Source organism: Entamoeba histolytica, genomic scaffold (genome assembly GCF_000208925.1).
Source record: "Entamoeba histolytica HM-1:IMSS scf_1104750519139 genomic scaffold, whole genome shotgun sequence".
NCBI lineage: Eukaryota > Evosea > Mastigamoebida > Endamoebidae > Entamoeba > Entamoeba histolytica.
This window is the reverse complement of record NW_001914945.1, coordinates 31647-50687: the sequence shown is the minus strand read 5'-3', so window position 1 is coordinate 50687 and position 19041 is coordinate 31647. Positions and strand designations below refer to the sequence as shown.

Sequence of the window (19041 nt, the reverse complement as noted above, 5' to 3'; positions counted from 1 at the left end):
TAAAGTATTTTGAAAAGAATCCAATTCCATCAATTTTCAGTGGTAATGATAAATTAAGACATTTCCATTGTTTATGTGGAATTGTTGATATAGTTTTAACCCAACCCATTGATGAAGAATTAGTTAGAAATTGTAGATGTGAAGCAGATGGTAAAGAATGTTGTCCTAATCGTCATAATGGGTGTAGAATCTTTTTAGAAACAATGAAAGAAAAATCATCGTATGATGCAATATTTATGAAATGGGTTGGAGTAAAACAAAAGAATGTTGTGGGAATGAAGAATCTTTTGAACGTTATGAATGTGTTTGTTTATTCTTTTTTTTTGTATTTTATTTGCTTAATTAAAATATTCACCTAATTAGACTACCATCTTCTGGTAAAAGTGCAAAGATATATTCTTGTAAGAGTTGCGGATTTATTATGTTTGCCATTCCTAAGAAAGGATTGGAAAAGAAGTTTTCAACAAACGGCAAAGGATATGATTTATTTATAGTGGTTAATAATGCTGGAATAGAACTGTTCTAAACAATTTCATTTGTAATTTATCAATTTATACAATATGTTGTTTATATTCCATTTTTACCAAAAATGTTTTTAAGTCTATTTCCTAACTTAACAAGACTATTTTGACTTTGTATATCATCTTTTTTTTCATTATTTCCTGTCTACAACAACCTAATTTGTTATACTCTTTTTCAAACCTTCTATTTTTTGTTTCTTTTTCATGCAACTTTTGTTCATTTTATTCTTTTATTTATCATATAATCACAAAACTGTTATTATTTTATGTTTTATAGTTAATAATGCAATTGATATGTAAGACACAATTATTGAAAAAAGTCTGTTTTGAGAGAAAGTTTTTTGGTGAATATAATGAAAGACTAATTAAATATTTTTTCATTGTGTAAAAAGATATATGAAAACAAAACTAAAGTTGTTAATAATAAAATCAGTTTATTCTCTTATAAGTTCACATGAAGAATCAGGCCATTTGAGATGAATAAATGAAAACCCAACAGGGTTTGTTTGTGTGTCATAATGAGAGGTAAAATAGCGTTGAATTGTATTATATCCAATTGCATAATAACCACAATTATGCTTTGTTGAGTCATCTACTTCCTCATAAAAAGCTTGTTCCATTAAGGAATCAGTAACTCCATTCATTTGGAAATAAATAGTAGTTTTATCATTAACTGCTTTCATATTAATAGACATTAATCCTTCACGGTTTCTGCTAGTCCTATTAGTAATATAATAAGTAAAAGTATTATATGTATTTTCATTAATACCTTCAGGATATTCATACATATACTTCAAATAATTTGTTTTATTTAAATGTAATGGACTAGTATCATTCCAATGAAGGAATGAATGAATGTTACCACATCTCTCAAAGTCATCGTTTGCATTAAGTACATTACCTGATGATTGAATATCATCAACATAATATTCTAAACTATGTCCTGTCGTAGCACCTTCATCTCGGACAAATAATGCACCTTTATCATTTGTTCTTGGGATAGGATAATTGTCATCCCATCCAACAACAACAACACTCTTTAACTTACCAGTTGAATAAAGGATATTAGAATCATGATAATATCCATCAAACGTTCTAATTGGAGTATCTTGGTAATAACACTTTTGGGTAACATTGTAAGCACATTGAATAGAATGATCATTATCTTTTCTTAGAGAAGAAGAAATGATAGTACGATCAACAAAGTCATCAAACGTCAATAATACTGGTTGATGATAAATGGTCATAAATCTCTTTGCTTCACTTACAAGTAGAGTGGCATTTATTCCCATTCTGCCAGATACTTCGACTCCAGTTAGTGTTTTATTTTGGTGAAGGAATTTAAGAAATAGTTTATGAGATTCAATAACATCAGGGGGACATTCCGAAGAACTTTCACAAAGCATGTATTGTATTAATGGACCAATACTACTTGTAGGTTCTCGAAGATATTCTTTGCATTGATTTGTATTATTTCTTTCAGGAGAAGTACAATATTTTTCTACTTGTTTCATAAATGAGTGGCAATCAAATGAATAATCGTTTCCATTAAGGAATGTTTTATCATTATCTTTATAATAATACTTTCCTTTTAAATGCATAAAATGTAATAAACTCATTGACATAAAAGCTAGTGGTGCTTCGAAAGAAGAGGGGCAATATGGGAAAGAATTTGTTTGATAAGGAATTGACTCTTGAATTGTTGGTAAGACATAAATAGATGGATATCTAATAAATACAGTTTCATACTCTGATAATTTTTGAACTTGATCTTTTAGTATGAAGTAAGAAGTCATAGAAACTGCAAATATTCCAATTTCAATTACAATAAGAATAATCCATAATATAACTAAAGGAATCTTTGAAGATTCAAATAAATCCATTAAAATAACACAAATTGGTTTTTTAAAGTTCCATTTTTTAATTCAAAAAAAAATGTTTTTTATTATTATAATGTTATTAATAACACACCAATACAAGAAAAATATTTTTTTAAAATAAAAACATTACTAAACCTAAAAAAAGATCAACCAATAAAAATATCTTCAATAATAATTGATTAGTAAAACATATAAACTTTTATCCTTAAAATATTCTGAAAGTACAATAAAAGTCTTTACTAAGAGATTTTGTTGTAATACAAATAACAAGAAAATCGTAACGAATTTTTCAAAATTCAATTTTCATAAATTTTTAAATAAGAAGAATAGAATTAAAAAATCTAATGAATTTTCCATATTTTTAATAAGAATAATTTTCAATGATTCTTTTTTTTTTTTTTTTTTTATTAAAAGGTAGTTTTTGAATAATAAAACTCCATTAATTCAATATGCGTAGTCGTTTGACAAGAACAACATTTTCAGTTCCAAGAGTTACTGGGACTACGTCTTTACTAATGAAAAACATTCCTGCTATTCGAGTAATTGTAGAAAATGAAGGAAAAACATTTACACCAATAAACACACCACAACAAATAATAAATTTTTATTATGACCCAAAGAAAACAACAGAAAAATATTATTTTTGTTTAAACCATCAACCATATTATTTTGACAGATGTTCAGAACCTTTGTTTGTTTAATTTCTATTGAATGTATAAGGAGATATACATTATGAATAAATATCTAACCGTTCAGCTTTGAATCTAAATTTTGTATATATTGTAGTTCATATGGGTATTGGCCAACATTCACATTAGTTAAGGTTGAACAATGTACTAATTATAAACCAATTAATATTTTTCTTAATTTTCTTGAATCAAATAAAATAACATTTGATTGTATTGGAAATGAATTTCTTTTAGTATTAAAAGCAAACACAGATGAATGTCGTGATTTTAGAGCAACTTTAGCACGTATTCTTCAAGAAAAAATAGTTCTATTTGAAAGTGATGTTATTGATAAATTTGGTAATGACATTCAATCACAACAAGACGCAAAAAAGATTTATGAAGAAAATGAATATGTTTATGTTGAATCTGAACCACCGATTCCAACAAGTTGTATAGAATTAAAAATTAATGGAAGATATGGAGTTGACATGTCAATGAAAACTATTGTTCAAAAACCTACAGATACAATTGCAAAAGTTATTAATAATTTATTTACTAAGTTATATACTATGAAACCAAAAATATTCGATAAAAATTCGAAACCATCAGATTTTGTATTAAAAGTTAGAGGTTCAAATGAGTTTTTAATACCATAGTTTGTTTTATAAAATAAATAATAAATAAATAAATAATTTACTATATAGTAATAATGATAAAATAGAATATATTCTTAGTGATTTTGATTATATTAGAAAATGTGTTAGACTAAATCAAAATATTGATGTCGTATTGTTCAATAGAAAAAATATGTATCAGTATATGTTTGATAAAGAAAAAATATTATTTGTAAAACAATTTAATACTTTTGTGGGAAATGATTATTGGAATAAATTACAAAAAAATACAAATGACTTATCTCAACGTGTTGCTCAAATTCAATTTTCTATTCAAATTATTTCAATTGAAAATATTAAATATTTAAAAACTATTAAAAAAGAAGATAAAAAAGAAACTATTTCAATTACTTCATTTAGAGCATATTTTGTATTATCTTTACATTACGGTATTCGTTGTTTAGAAAAAGAAAAATATACTAATGTTTTTCAAGTCAATGATGGAAAATTAATATTAAAAGAACCATTTAATGTTAGTTTTGAAACGCTGTTATCTTCTCTTCCTAAAGAAACAAAAATGACAATTTCATTATATATGACTGAGTTACCTGTTGGTATTAGTATTAATGAAATTAATAAAAAAGACATTTGTTTAGCAACTATTAATTGTAAATTAGTTGATCACCATAAATATTTTATGAAAGGATTATTTAAAGTTGGAATGTGGGAAAGAACTGAACCAAATCCTATTATGATGTGTTGTGAAAACACATCACCTGAAACATGTAAATTACATTATTGTGTTATTGAATTTGATAAACCAATTAAAATGGATACTTTTATTGGAACTGAAGAAGAAATGAATGTTCCAATAAATACATCACAAAAACTAGAAGTAAGTGATACTAAAAGATTTAAAGAAGCTGTTGAAGCTGATCCATTAACAGTACTTAGTCAAGAAAATTGTAGATTATTATGGAAGTATAGGTATTTAGTTGAAAAAACAAAACCTGGGTCATTAGCGAGGTTAGTTTCTGCTGTTGATTTTACTCAACAAAGTGAAGTATTAGAATTACATAGATTATTAAATAAATGGCCATTACTTGAACCAACACATGCATTAGAATTATTAGACTTTAGATTTCCAGATGAACAAGTAAGGTTATTTGCTTTAAAATGTTTAGATGCAATGAAAGATTATGAATTAGTTAATTTTCTTCCACAACTTGTTCAAGCATTAAAATTTGAATTACACCATCAAAGTAATTTAGCATATTTTTTACTTAGAAGAGCATTAAGAAATAAAAATATTATTGGACATCAATTCTTTTGGTTTTTAAAAGCTGAAATGCATGATAATAGAGTAACTGAACGATATGGAGTATTATTAGAGGCATTTTTAAATGGATGTGAAGATTATAGAACTGAACTATATAATGAAGTAACATTTCAAAATCAGTTAGTTGTTATTGCTAATAAAGTAAAACAATTAGAAACAAAAGAAGAACAAAAACAATTACTTAAAGATTCATTGGCAAAATTAAAATATCCTGAAGAAATGTCATTACCATTAGATTCACGATTTAGAATAAAAAAACCAATTCCAAATACTGGAAATGTATTTAGTAGTAAAAAGAAACCACTTATGTTGGTATTAGAAAATGTAGATCCATTAGGAGATAATATTATGGTTATACAAAAAGTTGGTGATGATCTTAGACAAGATGTTTTGACTTTACAAATGCTTCAATTAATGAATAATATTTGGAAATCAGCAGGATTAGATTTAAGAATGTTACCATACCATTGTACTGCTACAGGAAATGAAATAGGAATGTTAGAATTAGTTCAAGACTCTGAAACATATGGAAAAATTATTGCAGATGAAGGTGGTCAAGGTACATTAAGAGTTTGTAAAGAAGATTTATTAACTAAATGGTTAAAGAAACAATGTTCAAGGAAAGAGAGTAAAGTTACATTTGAACAAGCTGTAGAGAATTTTACTTATTCATGTGCAGGATATTGTGTAGCAACATATATTTTAGGAGTTGGAGATAGACATAGTGATAATGTAATGATTCGTAGAGATGGTAGATTCTTTCATATTGATTTTGGACATTTTCTTGGACATTTTAAATCAAAATTTGGAGTTAAAAGAGAAAGAACACCATTTAAATTTACTCAACATTTTGCACATGTTATGGGTGGTAAAGGATCAACTCAATTTGGAATATTTGAAGATCTTTGTCTTAGAGCATTTGCATGTATTAGAAAACAAGGGTCTTTATTTATTTACTTATTTAGATTAATGCTTGCTACGGCATACCAGAATTACAACATGAAAAAGATATTGAATATATGAGAGATACTTTTATGTTTGATAAAAAAGATGATGAAGCAAAAGAAGCATTTAGACAATTAATTTATGAATGTTTAGAAGCTAAATCACAAACATTAAACGATATGATTCATGATTTCGTTCATTATAAATAATACAAATTGATAATAAAAATAAACAAATTGATTTATTTCAAATTCTTTTAATTCAATTGACTTATTAAAATAGTTAAAATGATATTTAATTATAACTTTAAAATAAAGAAACTAAATTCTATGAAGAAAAACAACAACCAAGTTTAAAAATATTCCTCCTTAAACTACTTGAGATTGAGCTGGTTTCTTCTTTCCTTTTGAATTAACAGCAGTAGGAACATTAGGGAATACTCCACCATATGAAATAGTAACATCTTTAAGAAGATCATTTAATTCAAGATCTGATCGAACTGCAAGTTGAATATGTCTTGGAGTAATTCTTGTTTTATGGAAATCTTTTGCTTGTCCACCTGCAAGTTCTAAAACTTCTGCAACAAGATATTCAATAACAGCTGTTAAATAAACTGATGCCATTTTATTAATATGTTCTCCATATCTTCCTTTTTTAAGAGCAGCATGAATACGAGCAACTGGGAATTGTAAACCTGATTTCTTAGAAAGAGTATTTTTTCTTCCTTCATCATCACGTGATTTTACTTTCTTTTCAGTAACTTTCTTTGGTTTCTTTTCTACTGATTTTTTTTCAGTAGCTTTCTTTTCAACGACGGGAGTAACTTCTTTTTCTTTGGTAGCGTCCATTGTATTTAAAATACAGTTTTGATCACTTAAGATCTTATTGTCATCTTAAATATCCCCAATTAGGTTTTCCTATTTTTCTCTTTTTACAGAAAATCATTAAAAAGAATCTTCATTCTTTTTCTTGTCTATATCATGTTTTAATTATATTCTGAAATTATATTATCTTCATAAATTTATTCATTCTTACTTTTTCAGTATATAGATGTACTTATTTATCGTGACATTTTCATCATGTATTATTCATTTATTATTATTTTTACAAGAATAACGAAGACAACTTGAATTTTTGTTCACTTCTTTTTCTTTTTTTTTCTCTTTTCTGGAAACCCTTTTTTTTTGTTAATATAATAAATAATATTAATATAAAACTATAGTACTGGTTCTATAAATAGACTTCTCTTTTTAGTTAAAAAATAAAAAACAAAAATTTGTGATTTGAAAAATGAAATTTCTTTATTCTGAACTTTCACAACCAATATCATAAATCACATTCACCAATAGTTTTTGTTTATAAATTCCCATTTTGAAACCATCCATTATTAACACACATTCAACTGCTTTTGGTGGTCCATATAAAGAAACTAATTCATTATGAATTTGAAGATTTTTATTTTCATCTAATCCTAAGAAGACACTTACTTGGACAGCTTTTGGATTGTTAATAATTATAGATATTCTATTTGGTAAATTCATTACTTATAATAAAAGTTATATGAAAAACAAACTGTGCTAAATCATTTGGCGTTAAAAGTAAAGATACAGACAATGAACAATCACTATCAAAAGACTGGAAAACTGCCATTAACTGATCACCTTTATCACCACAACCAAACTTTGTTAATACAGATTTAATAACTTCAATTTTAGAGGCAGTATTCTTACCATAAATATCAAATGTAAAACGAGTAAATTGAGGTTCAACTGAACTCATATCTTTTTCAACTGAAGTAATAATTTTAATATTACTACATTCTTTTTCAAATTGGTTTAATACAATTAATGCATTTCCAGAATCAATCATGTTAAATGCTTCAGAAGATAATAAATCTCCACAGAAAATATACCCCCCTTCAATTGCATTTTCAGAAGAGCAAAGTTGAATATAAGACCCAATACGTTCTGGACATATTTTACTTCCATACAAATTCATTTTGTCAATTCCATCAGAAGCAGATTCTACAAGACTAAAGAAATCAGCAATTCCTAGTCCCATATTTTCTTGTGGACCACTCACTTTATAAGTCACATAATCACAGTCACTTGCAACAGACATTACATAGTTTATTGTTTTATTCTTTTCAAGTTTAATTTGTGAAGGGACAGATGAGATCCAATAATCTAATACTTTTGATTTATCACCTGTTAAAAATGTAAAATATTCTCTCGTTGGATTTATATTATTTCTTCCAAGATAACTTGGTAATTGTCTATTTACATAAATAACATCAGAATCTCCTTCTCTCAATAATGCTTGTTGTTTTTCTCTGTTCTCTTCTACTAATGGATTTGTTTTTTGTGAAAGAGCTTTTCTTCCTGGATTTACTGGTGGTACTGGTGGCAGTTGATTACTTGATGAATTAGGACTATTAGATAAATAACTAATAGGAACAGAAGCATCTGGTGCTCCAATAGTTTTTTTCATTTCTCCAGCCATTGCCATTTGCAGAGGATTCATTCCTAATGGTACTTTCTTTGGTTTAATAAGAAGGTCGTCATTATTATTTGATGATGGAGAAGATGCCATTGGTGTTTGAATTTTAGGCGACATAATACTTTCAGGTATACCCTTTGTTTTTAATGAATCAAGATAAGACTTTTTAGTACTTTCAGGATGAATTGAGTTTTCGATATGTTTAATAAAATCAATAAGTGTTGATGGGTTATCAACCTCAATGAGATATCTCCTATCTCCTTTTTTATCTTTTGAATTAATTGCTAATACACACTTTCCTTTAAACTCATCAGACGCATCTTCTACATGTGCATCAACATTTAACTCAATACATCCTTTTGCACTTACTGAATCTTTATTATCAAAATACCATAATTTTTTATCTTTTAAAACAAAGTATCTTTTTTTCCAATTTTTATATCCACCACCTTCTTTTGTTCCCCATGATTCATATTCACATGGCATAAGTTGAGCAACACTAACATTCTGCATATTTAATCTTCCATTTTTCAAGTTTCTTTTTTTTTGTTTTCTAACTCAATCAATTATTGATTTTTTATTTAATAGATGTTATATATAACAAATATGAAAAAAAAGAAAAAACAGAAAAAAATAAAAAAAAATATTTTTTTAAAAAGAAAATAGAAAAAAACTAAAACTTTTAGGAAAATTAAGAACTAGGGTTGAAAGAAGTCAATCTGTGTTGCAGATGGTTGGACCAGTCACAAAACCAAAGATTGTCAAGAAATATACAGGACACTTTAAGAGATTTGATTCTAACAGATTCCTCCGTGTTAAAGCATCCTGGAGAGTTCCAAGAGGTATTGATAATAGATTAAGAAGAAAATTCAAGGGAACTAATCTTCTTCCAAAGATTGGATATGGAAGTGCTAAAGCAACTAGAAATATGCTTCCATGTGGACTTTATAAATTCCCAGTTCGTAATACAACTGATCTTGAAATGATTATGATGCAAAACAGAAAGTATGCTGCTGAAATTTCACATGCTGTTTCTGCTAAAAAGAGACAAGAAATTATCCAAAGAGCTAAGATTCTTAATATTAGAGTTCTTAATGCTGAAGCTAGAATTAAGAAACAAGAAGTCTCCCAATAAATTGATCGTGAATTTTTTTCTTATTTAATTCTTTTTATAACATTATCTTAAAATAAAAATTGTTTTTATAATTTGTTTTTAATAAGAGAATAACAATTTAAGAATAACAAAAATAAAGAGATAAAATTCAAATTAAACAATTTTTAAGAAAGAAAAAAAAAGAATTTTAAATAATTTTAACAAAAAATAATAAAAAATAAAATTAATTGAAATAATGATTGAAAAGAAGTAAAGTTAGTAATAGTACTTATTTGCAATAAGTAAAATCATTGAAATAATCTTTAGAATCAACAACTTCTCCTTCATCAATTTTAGCTGTTTCATTAATAATATCTTCATTAAAATTAGAAGTATCAGTTTTATCTTTTAAAACAGGAACAAAAGGAGGAGATAATTTCTTTTGGAATAATCCTTCCCAATCAAATCCTTTAAACCAACAATGTGATTTAATACGATTTGGGTCTGTTAAACGTTTTTCTGGATCTTTTTCTAATAACATAACAATACATTCTTTACAATCTGCTGATGGATAAGAAGCACTTGGAAAAGAGACAGGGTCATGAATAATCTTTTGGAATAATTGTTGAATATCTTCTGAAGTAAATGGAGCATGTCCATGAATCATTTCATAAATTAAAATACCAAATCCCCACCAATCTACAGGTTCTGAATAATCTTTACCAACAACAACTTCTGGGGCGAGATATTCTGGTGTACCACAAAAAGTACTTGTAGTATTTTCTTTTGTAACATTTTCTTTAGAAAGTCCAAAATCAGTTAAACGAAGATAACCATCAGCACCAATTAAAATATTTTCTGGTTTAATATCACGATAAACAATATTTGATGAATGAAGATGTTCTATTGCAAGTAAAATTTGAGCTGCATAAAATTTAGCATCTTCTTCACTTACTTTTCCATTCTTTTGTAAATAATAATAAAATTCACCTCCAGGACAATAATCAATAATATAAAATAAATGAGTTGGTGTTTGGAATGAATAATATAAATTTACTAAGAAAGGATGATGTAATTTAGAGAGGATACGTCTTTCAGACATAGTATGTTCAATTTCTTCATATTCAATAATTTGTTTTTTTTCAATAGTTTTCATTGCAAATATTTCATGAGTAGAAATCATTTCAACTAAAAATACTTTTCCATAAGCTCCTTTACCTAATAAACACTTAACATCAAAATCTTTTTGTGTTACTGGTACACTACTTATTCTTGGTTTACATATATTTGTTTTCTCTGAATGACAAATAATAGACGTTAACCATGCTAGTCGTTCTTCTTCATTTGCTGCACTTAAATGAAATGTTCTTGATGGTGTACAAATACGAATTATATTTTCATATTTCTTATGATAATTATCAACTGCTGTGATATGTGTAGCAAGAGATAAATTCATTGTACCCATTAATGTCTTTTTATCTTGTTCTTTATAATAATATAATGTATCATTGTCTAATACAAAATATCTTTTTTTCCAAGATTTCCAACTTCCACCTTCTTTCATAAGCCATCCTTGTGTTTTCTCTTCCATATTATGTTTTAAAGAACTGAAAAAAAAGTTCAAAGATGATTAAAAAAAAATCCAAGAAAATTAAAAATAAATATTGAAATTATTTTATCAAGAATTTTAAGAAATAAAATATTCAAAGTAATTAATAATTTCGTTAATTAGACAAAAGTTGGAGAACAATCTTTTTGAGATGATGAAAGATATAAATCTAATCCTGATGTTAATAATTGACTTATATCTCCTGCAAATATTCCAAGATATAAAAAAAGTAAAACTACAGCCACAGCCAAACGTGGTTCAACTTGAGAAATTGAATATTCGATAGCACATGAAACAATAAATCCATTAACCAATCCCAATAAAGGTGCATAGCCTAACATAACTTTTTCAGCTACAGTTGCATGTGAAATATTCCCTGCTGTACAAAAATAAACCGGTAAGATAGTTATTGTTGTTATCAAAACATTAATAACACTTGATACTAATACTACTTTAATATGTGGTTTTGCAAATATTTCAACAAATCTTCCAATAACATCACCAGCATAATACAATAAACCTACTAATTGAATGAGTTGATAATAATAATTATTCTCATCATAATCCATATTATCATTATAACAATTAAAGTAACGTTGAACTGGATTTATAAAACGAGGAACAAGATAAATGGCAATATAGTAACAACAAAATATTGTTATTAATGAGTGTTTCATCTCTTTTATAGTAGTTTTAAATATTCTTACAACATTATATTTTGGTAATGGATCATCAAGACTAATATACTCTTCTTGATATAATATTCTTTCTTGACATTTAAGAAAATCATATATTTGAGGTGTAAATATAAATAATATAATAACAAGTATCAGTCCAACTAATGAAAATAAAGTTACAATAGAAAAAGCAACAAACTCAGATATTTCTGCATACCCTAATATACAAGCTAAAAATGTTCCAAATGAGCATCCAGTGATATAAAAGGTTGTGTGTTGGGATGATAATGAATAACTCAAATTAAAAAAGACAAAAAAATTTGATGGTGGAAGACTTGAATTGAATATTTCTACAATAAGATAAAGATATGTTTTGTTAATAATTGGACTCAACATATTAATGGAAGATGAGATAGTACATATACTAGTTAATATAAAATTTGTGGCTAATGTAAAAATACCAAAAATTTTATAATTAATTTTTGCACAAGGCAAGTAAGAAAGAATTAAAAGTATTATTAATGTAATTATACCCCCTATTCCATCAACAAATGAAATAATTGATATTGACTTACCAATATCACTGTGTGTAAAGGCAGCATATAGTAATAAATAATTAATACCAAACACAAAACAACAACACATAGTAAATATATTCATTTTAATAGATAGCCCAATAGCACCAAATTGCATTAAAAGAAATAATTAATTTAAAGATTAAAATCTTGAATAAAAAGAGAAGGATATAAAAAGTGAGTAGTTGATTAATTCAAACATTTTTTTATTTGTTTCTCAATTATTCTGGAACTAAAAAAGTTTAATGTCAATAGAAATATCTAAAATACCTACTGGTAGTCAGAGTGTTAAATTCTTCTCTCAAATGACTGAGAAAAGAATGCTTGTAAAACGAGTTGGTTGGATTTCAAACGAAGACCTTCAAATATGTATTTCAAAAAATTTTGTTGCACTAATATCTAATACAAGTTATGAAACAGTAGATGTTTGGGATTGGCAAAGTATTGTTGGAATTCAGCCATCAATTCAAAACAGTGAAGAATTTATTCTTGTAGTAGGATCTACAAAACATAAGATGCTTTCAAATAATAGAAGTTATTTATTATGTTTATTATTGCAGTATAAATACAAAACAAAACACCAAGAATTTACAACATTTAGTGCCAAAAAAATTAAAGTTAATAAACAGTCAATTGATATATGTATTCAAATTCAACCTTATGGAATTATTGAAATGTCAAACAAGCCTGGAAAGAAAGAAAAAATCATTTTACTAACAGATATTATTAGAATTATACCATTAGATGATAGTCAGTCTATTGCATTAGTTTTTGATGGGAATCAATTTATAATTTATTCTTTTTCTGATAGAAGGAAATTTGCTGCAGAAATTCTAACGAGATGTAAACAAATTGGAATTAAAATGTCTGTTGGAAATGAGTTATCAATTGAGAATTTATTTAAGTCATCAAATATAAGAAAAGTTGAACAAGAAGACGGTGGTTCTTTAGTAGAACTAAAAGCTTCACATGGACCTGGAAAGACAGAAAGAATTATTTGTTTTACTGAAAAATGGTTTGTTGAAAGAGATGCATCTTCTTATACTGTTAAGTATGCAAGAGCATTAAATGATGTTATTCATATCTTAAGAGGTCGTGATGCTATGGAGGTGGTTGTTACTTTTGCAGATGGAAATCAAAGAGTATATTATACTAGTCAAAGAGAAGCATTTATTGCTACACTATTCGATTGTTCATTAGCAGCTAAAGCTGATCCTATTATTTCTGATATCCCAAGATTTGGTTCATTAATTATTGAAAAAATGACAGCAAGTGAATGTGGACAAAGTGAACTTACTTTGTTAAAGAATATTGCTAACTTTGATCCAACAAAAATTACTGGAATTGAACCAGTGGAATTGTTTATGATTCATGTTTTCTTATTAAATAATAATATGCCACCTTCTGGACCACAATTTGCTGAAGCTAGTCGTTCAAAATTAATTATACAAGCATTAGAAAAATTATTAACAATAGGAAAACCTGGAGAAGGATTTTTACAATGTCTACATAGATTATTATCAACTAGAATTGGATATGAGTCATTTGTAGAGAATAAGCGTATAACAGAAAAAGTAACAGAAGTAATTGGAATGGCACTTCAAAGTGTTAAACCAATTGTATTATTTTGGGCATTAAGAATTACATCAATCTTATTATGCTCTAGTGCTGACGAAAATATTGAAAAAAAAGGTAAATTAGAAGTTATGACACATGGAATTCCTGAGAGAATCTTTGCTACATTAGTTGGTAATATTAAAAAAGGATCTCCCCTTGTCATCCATGGTTGTGTTACAGCTTTTAAGTATATTGTTTGTGAACCATATTCTTATACCACAGAATTTAATATGTTCAATAGAATGATGAATATAATTAGTGGATTAGGAAGAGATGTATTTATGCTTTTTCAATCACCATGTATTTCTATTCCACACATTGCTGGACAAATACTGAGAGCGCTAGTTGAAGAAACAGATATGGATGAACGAATTAAAGAATTACAAGACTATGCGTTATTAGAAGGAACAACCTTAAAATACCTTCAAATAGCATGTTTTTCAACACCCAAAACTACAACACAATTACTTCAAAAACATTTAGCCTTACATTTACTTGATGTTTTCACGGCTGATCATAAAGAGAGTGAAAGTGTATTAAAAAGAACAATTCCTAGTGCATTATTATCTTATCTTGATTCTCCTGACCAACCACCAGAAAAATTAGATATTACTGATGATGAAAGACAACACCCAAGACATCAGATGAGTACTGTGGCATCATTTTGGAAGAAATGGAATGTTAGAAGAAGCACAAATGAAAATGAAATTAGAACAAGACAAAAAAGAGTCATTAAACAAAAAAGAAACTGGGGAATGTTAGTTTTCCAACTCCACCAACAACATCGACGTGCAGATTTAATTTGGAACCACCAAACAAGAGAAGAATTAAAAGAAGCAATAGACAATGAAATTAGACAATTAAAGAAAGATCAAGAAGAAGGAGAAGTTGCGTGGAATTATCGAGAATTTATTGTAGAATATCATTCATTAGATAATGAAGTATGTGTTGATGGATGTTTTATAAAATGTTTATTAGAAAAAGGAGAAATTACATTAAGTGACCCAAGAGATTTCTTTGATACATTATATCATAGATGTTTATTTGAAACAAATAGAGAATTACAAGCATTAGCAATTCAATCTATGAGTGTAATATATAGAAAATTTAATAAAGAAATTGGAGCATTTAAAGATATTTCACATATTGTTTCAATGTTAAGAATGACAAGGTCATTACTATTAAGAGACCGATTAATTGAATTGCTTGATTCATTACTTAAAGTAGAAATTAATGCAAGAACATTTATTGATGTTGGAGGAATTGATTTATATGTTGATTTATTAATCCTTGTTCATCTTCATGCAGACCATGCTATTATTCCATTACAAACAAATTTATTAACAGCAGGAACAACAATAGGAGAATGGTATTATGTAGAAATTAATAATAATAAGAAAGAGAAAAAAGGACCAGTATCTCTTGATAAATTAAAAGAATTACTTAATCAAAATATTATTCAAGAAACAACAATGGTTTGGGCACAAGGAATGGAAGATTGGAAAATATTAAAAGATATTACAGTGTTAAAATGGGCATTATTAACAGAAGATACAGGAATATTAACACCAATTGAATTATGTCAATCTATTTCTAAAACATTAGAAGATTTAGTTACAATGTATCCATCACGTGATATGCATGGTATTTTATTAAGACCAATTCCAAGAGCTAAAAGAATATTATCATCACCAAGACATCTTCCACATATAGTTCAGTTATTATTAACAGCAGCACCAACAATAGTTGATACTGCAGCAAGATTACTTAAAAATTTATTAGAAGATAATCCAACAGCACAACCAAAATTTTATTTAACAGGAGTATTTTATTTTGCATTAATGTACTCAGGAAGTAATTTAAAAGAAATATCAAGGTTATTATATGCTACTCATAGACAACAAAAAATAGGAGAAGCTGTTGAATTATCAGTATTAAAACCACTTATTCCACCATCATTAATAACAGTACTTGATAGGTCTCCTGAAGAATTTTCAGCACGACTTGTTGGAGAAGTTGCTACCCCAGAAATTAGATGGAGTAGTTCAATGAGAAGTTATTTAATAGATAGTATTTCACAACATATTGGAGATTTTGCATTTAGATTAACATGTAATCCATTAGCAGTATATTCACATGTACCAATTCCACCTATTGTATATGAAGAATTAAAGGGAGAGTTATATTGTGGGAGAGTATATCTTAAACAATTATGTGATGAAGAAAAATATCCCGATTATGTTATTAATGATCCAGTTGGATTATTACAAGCAATATTACATGCATGGGTTGATGTAGCAGAAGCACCAAAGAAGATGTCAACAAGTGAGGCATGTCAAATTCTTGGAGTAGAAACAGCAGATGATAAACAAAAATTAAGAAAGGCATATTATAAATTAGCACAAAAATATCATCCAGATAGAAATCCAGAAGGAAGAGAAATGTTTGAGAAAGTAAATGATGCATATAATCAACTTATTGAAATGGGACCAGACAATTCAAATGAAAAATCGGAAATTATTATTCATTCACAATGTATTCTTTATGAAAGATGTGGAGAAATATTATCACCATATAAATATGCGGGATATTCTTTACTTATCCCAGCTCTTCAAGACACCCAATTAAGAGGCAGAGCATTACAATTAGTTTATTTAACCATTAGATCCTCTACATTAAATGTTCAAGAATTAGCAAGACTAAAAGGATTACAAACATTATTGTCTATGTTAGATGGATTATGTGGACAAATCACAGAAGGAAAAGTACTTGCTATTAGATATATTCTTAGGGCTATGGCAGTTGCATCTAAATTTACAGAGTCATTAGCAGAAATTAAAAAAAGTAATACAATATTGTCTAATATTAAGATGTGTCTTGGAAGTGACTTACTTGGAGTTGTAGAAGCATCACTAGAATGTATAACATGTTTCTCAAAGGATGAAGAAATAAGAAATGATATGTATAATAGAAATTATCTTGGATATTTAATTCACAGAATATTATCATATGACCCAACACTTGAAGAAGCAGAACAAGAAAGTATTCATCAAATGAAAAATGCTATTGCTGGAATGTCATTATTAGCAATGAAAGAGTTAGTTAAAATCCAAGAAAATACAGAAGAAACAAAAGCAGTGTTTGCATTATTTACACCACAACTTGGACTACGAATTAGACATGGTAGTGTTGGGGAAACACTCAGTTTAATTACATCTACAACACAAACACCATACTTATTATGGACAAACAAAACAAGACATGAATTAATTGATTATATTGATGCACACTTAAATGGAACAATGGAATGGACACCAAAAGAATATGAACTATTTAGATTCCCATCATTACAAAATGAATTAGTTCTTGGTGGGGTTTATATTAGACTCTTTAATGAACAAATAAGAACATGTGAACCACTACCAGATCCTATTATTTTCCTAAGAGCATGTATGTCAAGAATTGATCTTAATGGTAAATGGCTTCAAGAAAAAGTTATTGCTGTTGCAAATGTACTAGAACAATACCAAATTGCTACTGAATTTTGTGAAGACCCTGAATTACTTGATTCTTTGTTTAGCTTATTAAAAGAAGAACCAGATGACCTTCTTGTTCAGTCATCAACACTGAGATGTGTCAAGAGACTATTAAGTACAACGGCTTGTGTTGAAGTTGTTGCTAAATCTAAAGTATTATCTAAATTCCTTGTGTTATTATATCCGTCTCAGTATCTTGAAGATATTGTGCCATTAGCACAGTCATTATTCTCAGTAACAACAGGATTACAACAAGGAATAGTTAAAGGAGGACTACTTTATCTTTTAAATCATTTTGTTAATGACAGTGAACTTGAAAGAAGAGTTCTTGTATCTCAACTAATTGGTAAAATGTCTACTACGCCAGGTATTGGACCTAAAGTCACACTTTCACTTGCTAAATTCTTCCCAAGTGCAATTATTAATACGATGAAAATGGATGCAAGAGGAGCAGTTATTTTACTAGATTCAACTACAGAAACACCAGAATTAATTTGGAATTCAGAAATGAAAAATGGTGTTGGAGATTTCATTAACAAAATGGCTGAGTCATTCCATGCAAAACAACTTTCTAACCCAATGGTTAAATGGCAAGTTCCAGATACTTTTGCATTTAAATATACAGAACTTGAAAATGAATTATGTATTGGAGGTGTATTTATTAGAATCTTCAACCAAAATCCTACATGTCCACTTAATAATCCAAATGGATTTAGTGATGGATTATTTAATAAGTATCAAGAAGCTGCCAGACAACGAGATGTTACTTTAATGAATGCACTTGCTAAAACAATTGCAGTGTTTTATACTAATCAGCCACAATGTTTAGATTATATAGCTACATCAGGTCATTTATCTAAAATTATTGAATTACTACAAACACAACCAGATGAAACGTTGTTTATAATTCTACAAGTTATTGTTACAAATTCATTATGTAAAGAACGGTTAATAGATAATAATGCAGTTCCATTAATTGTCCTTTGTTTAACTAAAATACCTGAACACGCACAAATTGTAGCTAATGTTTTTAGATCAATGACGTCTGGAGTTGGATGTAAAGGAGTATTATGTTATGTCCCAAAACTTTGCAACGAAGATGTCCAAAGTGCGATCTTTACCGTATTGAAAGGTTCATTAGATGACACTCTTGGATCATCTGCACCAGAAATCAAAGCATTGATAGTTGACGCTTTACAGAATGCTTTACAAGACTCTTCTCACGCAGAAAATCTAGACGTTGTACTGAATGAACATCCAGAATGGCAACAATATTCCACTCAAAAACATGGACTTTTCCTTTCTGGAGCCTCACCTATTTCTGGGTATATTGCCGGACCTACTGCATCAAGTGGTGCTGTAGGATTATTAATTGTAGCAGAAGACGCATCAATACATAGACCAGACGCACCACCAGAACTTAAATAAAATAAATTACTTCGTTTCCATTTTTACAAATTAAATT

At 27.8% G+C, this 19041-nt stretch overlaps 9 protein-coding genes across 9 annotated transcripts in view; 4 read left to right on the top strand and 5 right to left on the bottom strand.

Moving 5' to 3' along the window:
- Positions 1 to 501, top strand: part of EHI_188990 (uncharacterized protein) — a gene marked incomplete at both ends in the record, with an annotated part of 4454 nt that extends 3953 nt beyond the window's left edge. The window contains 3 exons of the mRNA XM_648863.2: positions 41 to 304; positions 364 to 423; positions 495 to 501. Coding sequence (XP_653955.2) covers positions 41 to 304; positions 364 to 423; positions 495 to 501 — 331 coding nt within the window. The remainder of the gene's footprint in view (positions 1 to 40; positions 305 to 363; positions 424 to 494) is intronic.
- Positions 502 to 955: 454 nt separating this feature from the next.
- Positions 956 to 2404, bottom strand: EHI_188980 (uncharacterized protein; the record flags this gene model as incomplete). Its single annotated transcript, XM_648878.1, has 1 exon — positions 956 to 2404. The coding sequence occupies one exon, from the start codon at positions 2402 to 2404 to the stop codon at positions 956 to 958; it is 1449 nt and encodes a 482-aa protein (XP_653970.1).
- Positions 2405 to 2850: 446 nt separating this feature from the next.
- EHI_188970 (uncharacterized protein) lies at positions 2851 to 6179 on the top strand (the record flags this gene model as incomplete). The annotated part of the gene is made up of 4 exons (XM_648877.2): positions 2851 to 3092; positions 3158 to 3727; positions 3777 to 5950; positions 6034 to 6179. The coding sequence occupies 4 exons, from the start codon at positions 2851 to 2853 to the stop codon at positions 6177 to 6179; spliced, it is 3132 nt and encodes a 1043-aa protein (XP_653969.2).
- Positions 6180 to 6314: 135 nt separating this feature from the next.
- Positions 6315 to 6818, bottom strand: EHI_188960 (histone H2A, putative; the record flags this gene model as incomplete). Its single annotated transcript, XM_648876.2, has 1 exon — positions 6315 to 6818. One exon carries the CDS (start codon positions 6816 to 6818, stop codon positions 6339 to 6341), a length of 480 nt encoding a protein of 159 aa, XP_653968.1. The 3' UTR covers positions 6315 to 6338.
- Positions 6819 to 7271: 453 nt separating this feature from the next.
- Positions 7272 to 8982, bottom strand: EHI_188950 (PH domain containing protein; the record flags this gene model as incomplete). The annotated part of the gene is made up of 2 exons (XM_651578.1): positions 7272 to 7494; positions 7544 to 8982. The coding sequence occupies 2 exons, from the start codon at positions 8980 to 8982 to the stop codon at positions 7272 to 7274; spliced, it is 1662 nt and encodes a 553-aa protein (XP_656670.1).
- Positions 8983 to 9199: 217 nt separating this feature from the next.
- Positions 9200 to 9604, top strand: EHI_188940 (60S ribosomal protein L32, putative; the record flags this gene model as incomplete). The annotated part of the gene is made up of 1 exon (XM_651577.1): positions 9200 to 9604. One exon carries the CDS (start codon positions 9200 to 9202, stop codon positions 9602 to 9604), a length of 405 nt encoding a protein of 134 aa, XP_656669.1.
- Positions 9605 to 9851: 247 nt separating this feature from the next.
- On the bottom strand, positions 9852 to 11153 carry EHI_188930 (PH-protein kinase domain containing protein; the record flags this gene model as incomplete). Its single annotated transcript, XM_651576.1, has 1 exon — positions 9852 to 11153. One exon carries the CDS (start codon positions 11151 to 11153, stop codon positions 9852 to 9854), a length of 1302 nt encoding a protein of 433 aa, XP_656668.1.
- Positions 11154 to 11290: 137 nt separating this feature from the next.
- On the bottom strand, positions 11291 to 11740 carry EHI_188920 (uncharacterized protein; the record flags this gene model as incomplete). Its single annotated transcript, XM_651575.2, has 1 exon — positions 11291 to 11740. The coding sequence occupies one exon, from the start codon at positions 11738 to 11740 to the stop codon at positions 11291 to 11293; it is 450 nt and encodes a 149-aa protein (XP_656667.2).
- A 928-nt stretch (positions 11741 to 12668) lies between these two features.
- Positions 12669 to 19004, top strand: EHI_188910 (uncharacterized protein; the record flags this gene model as incomplete). Its single annotated transcript, XM_651574.1, has 1 exon — positions 12669 to 19004. The coding sequence occupies one exon, from the start codon at positions 12669 to 12671 to the stop codon at positions 19002 to 19004; it is 6336 nt and encodes a 2111-aa protein (XP_656666.1).
- Positions 19005 to 19041: the final 37 nt, after the last annotated feature.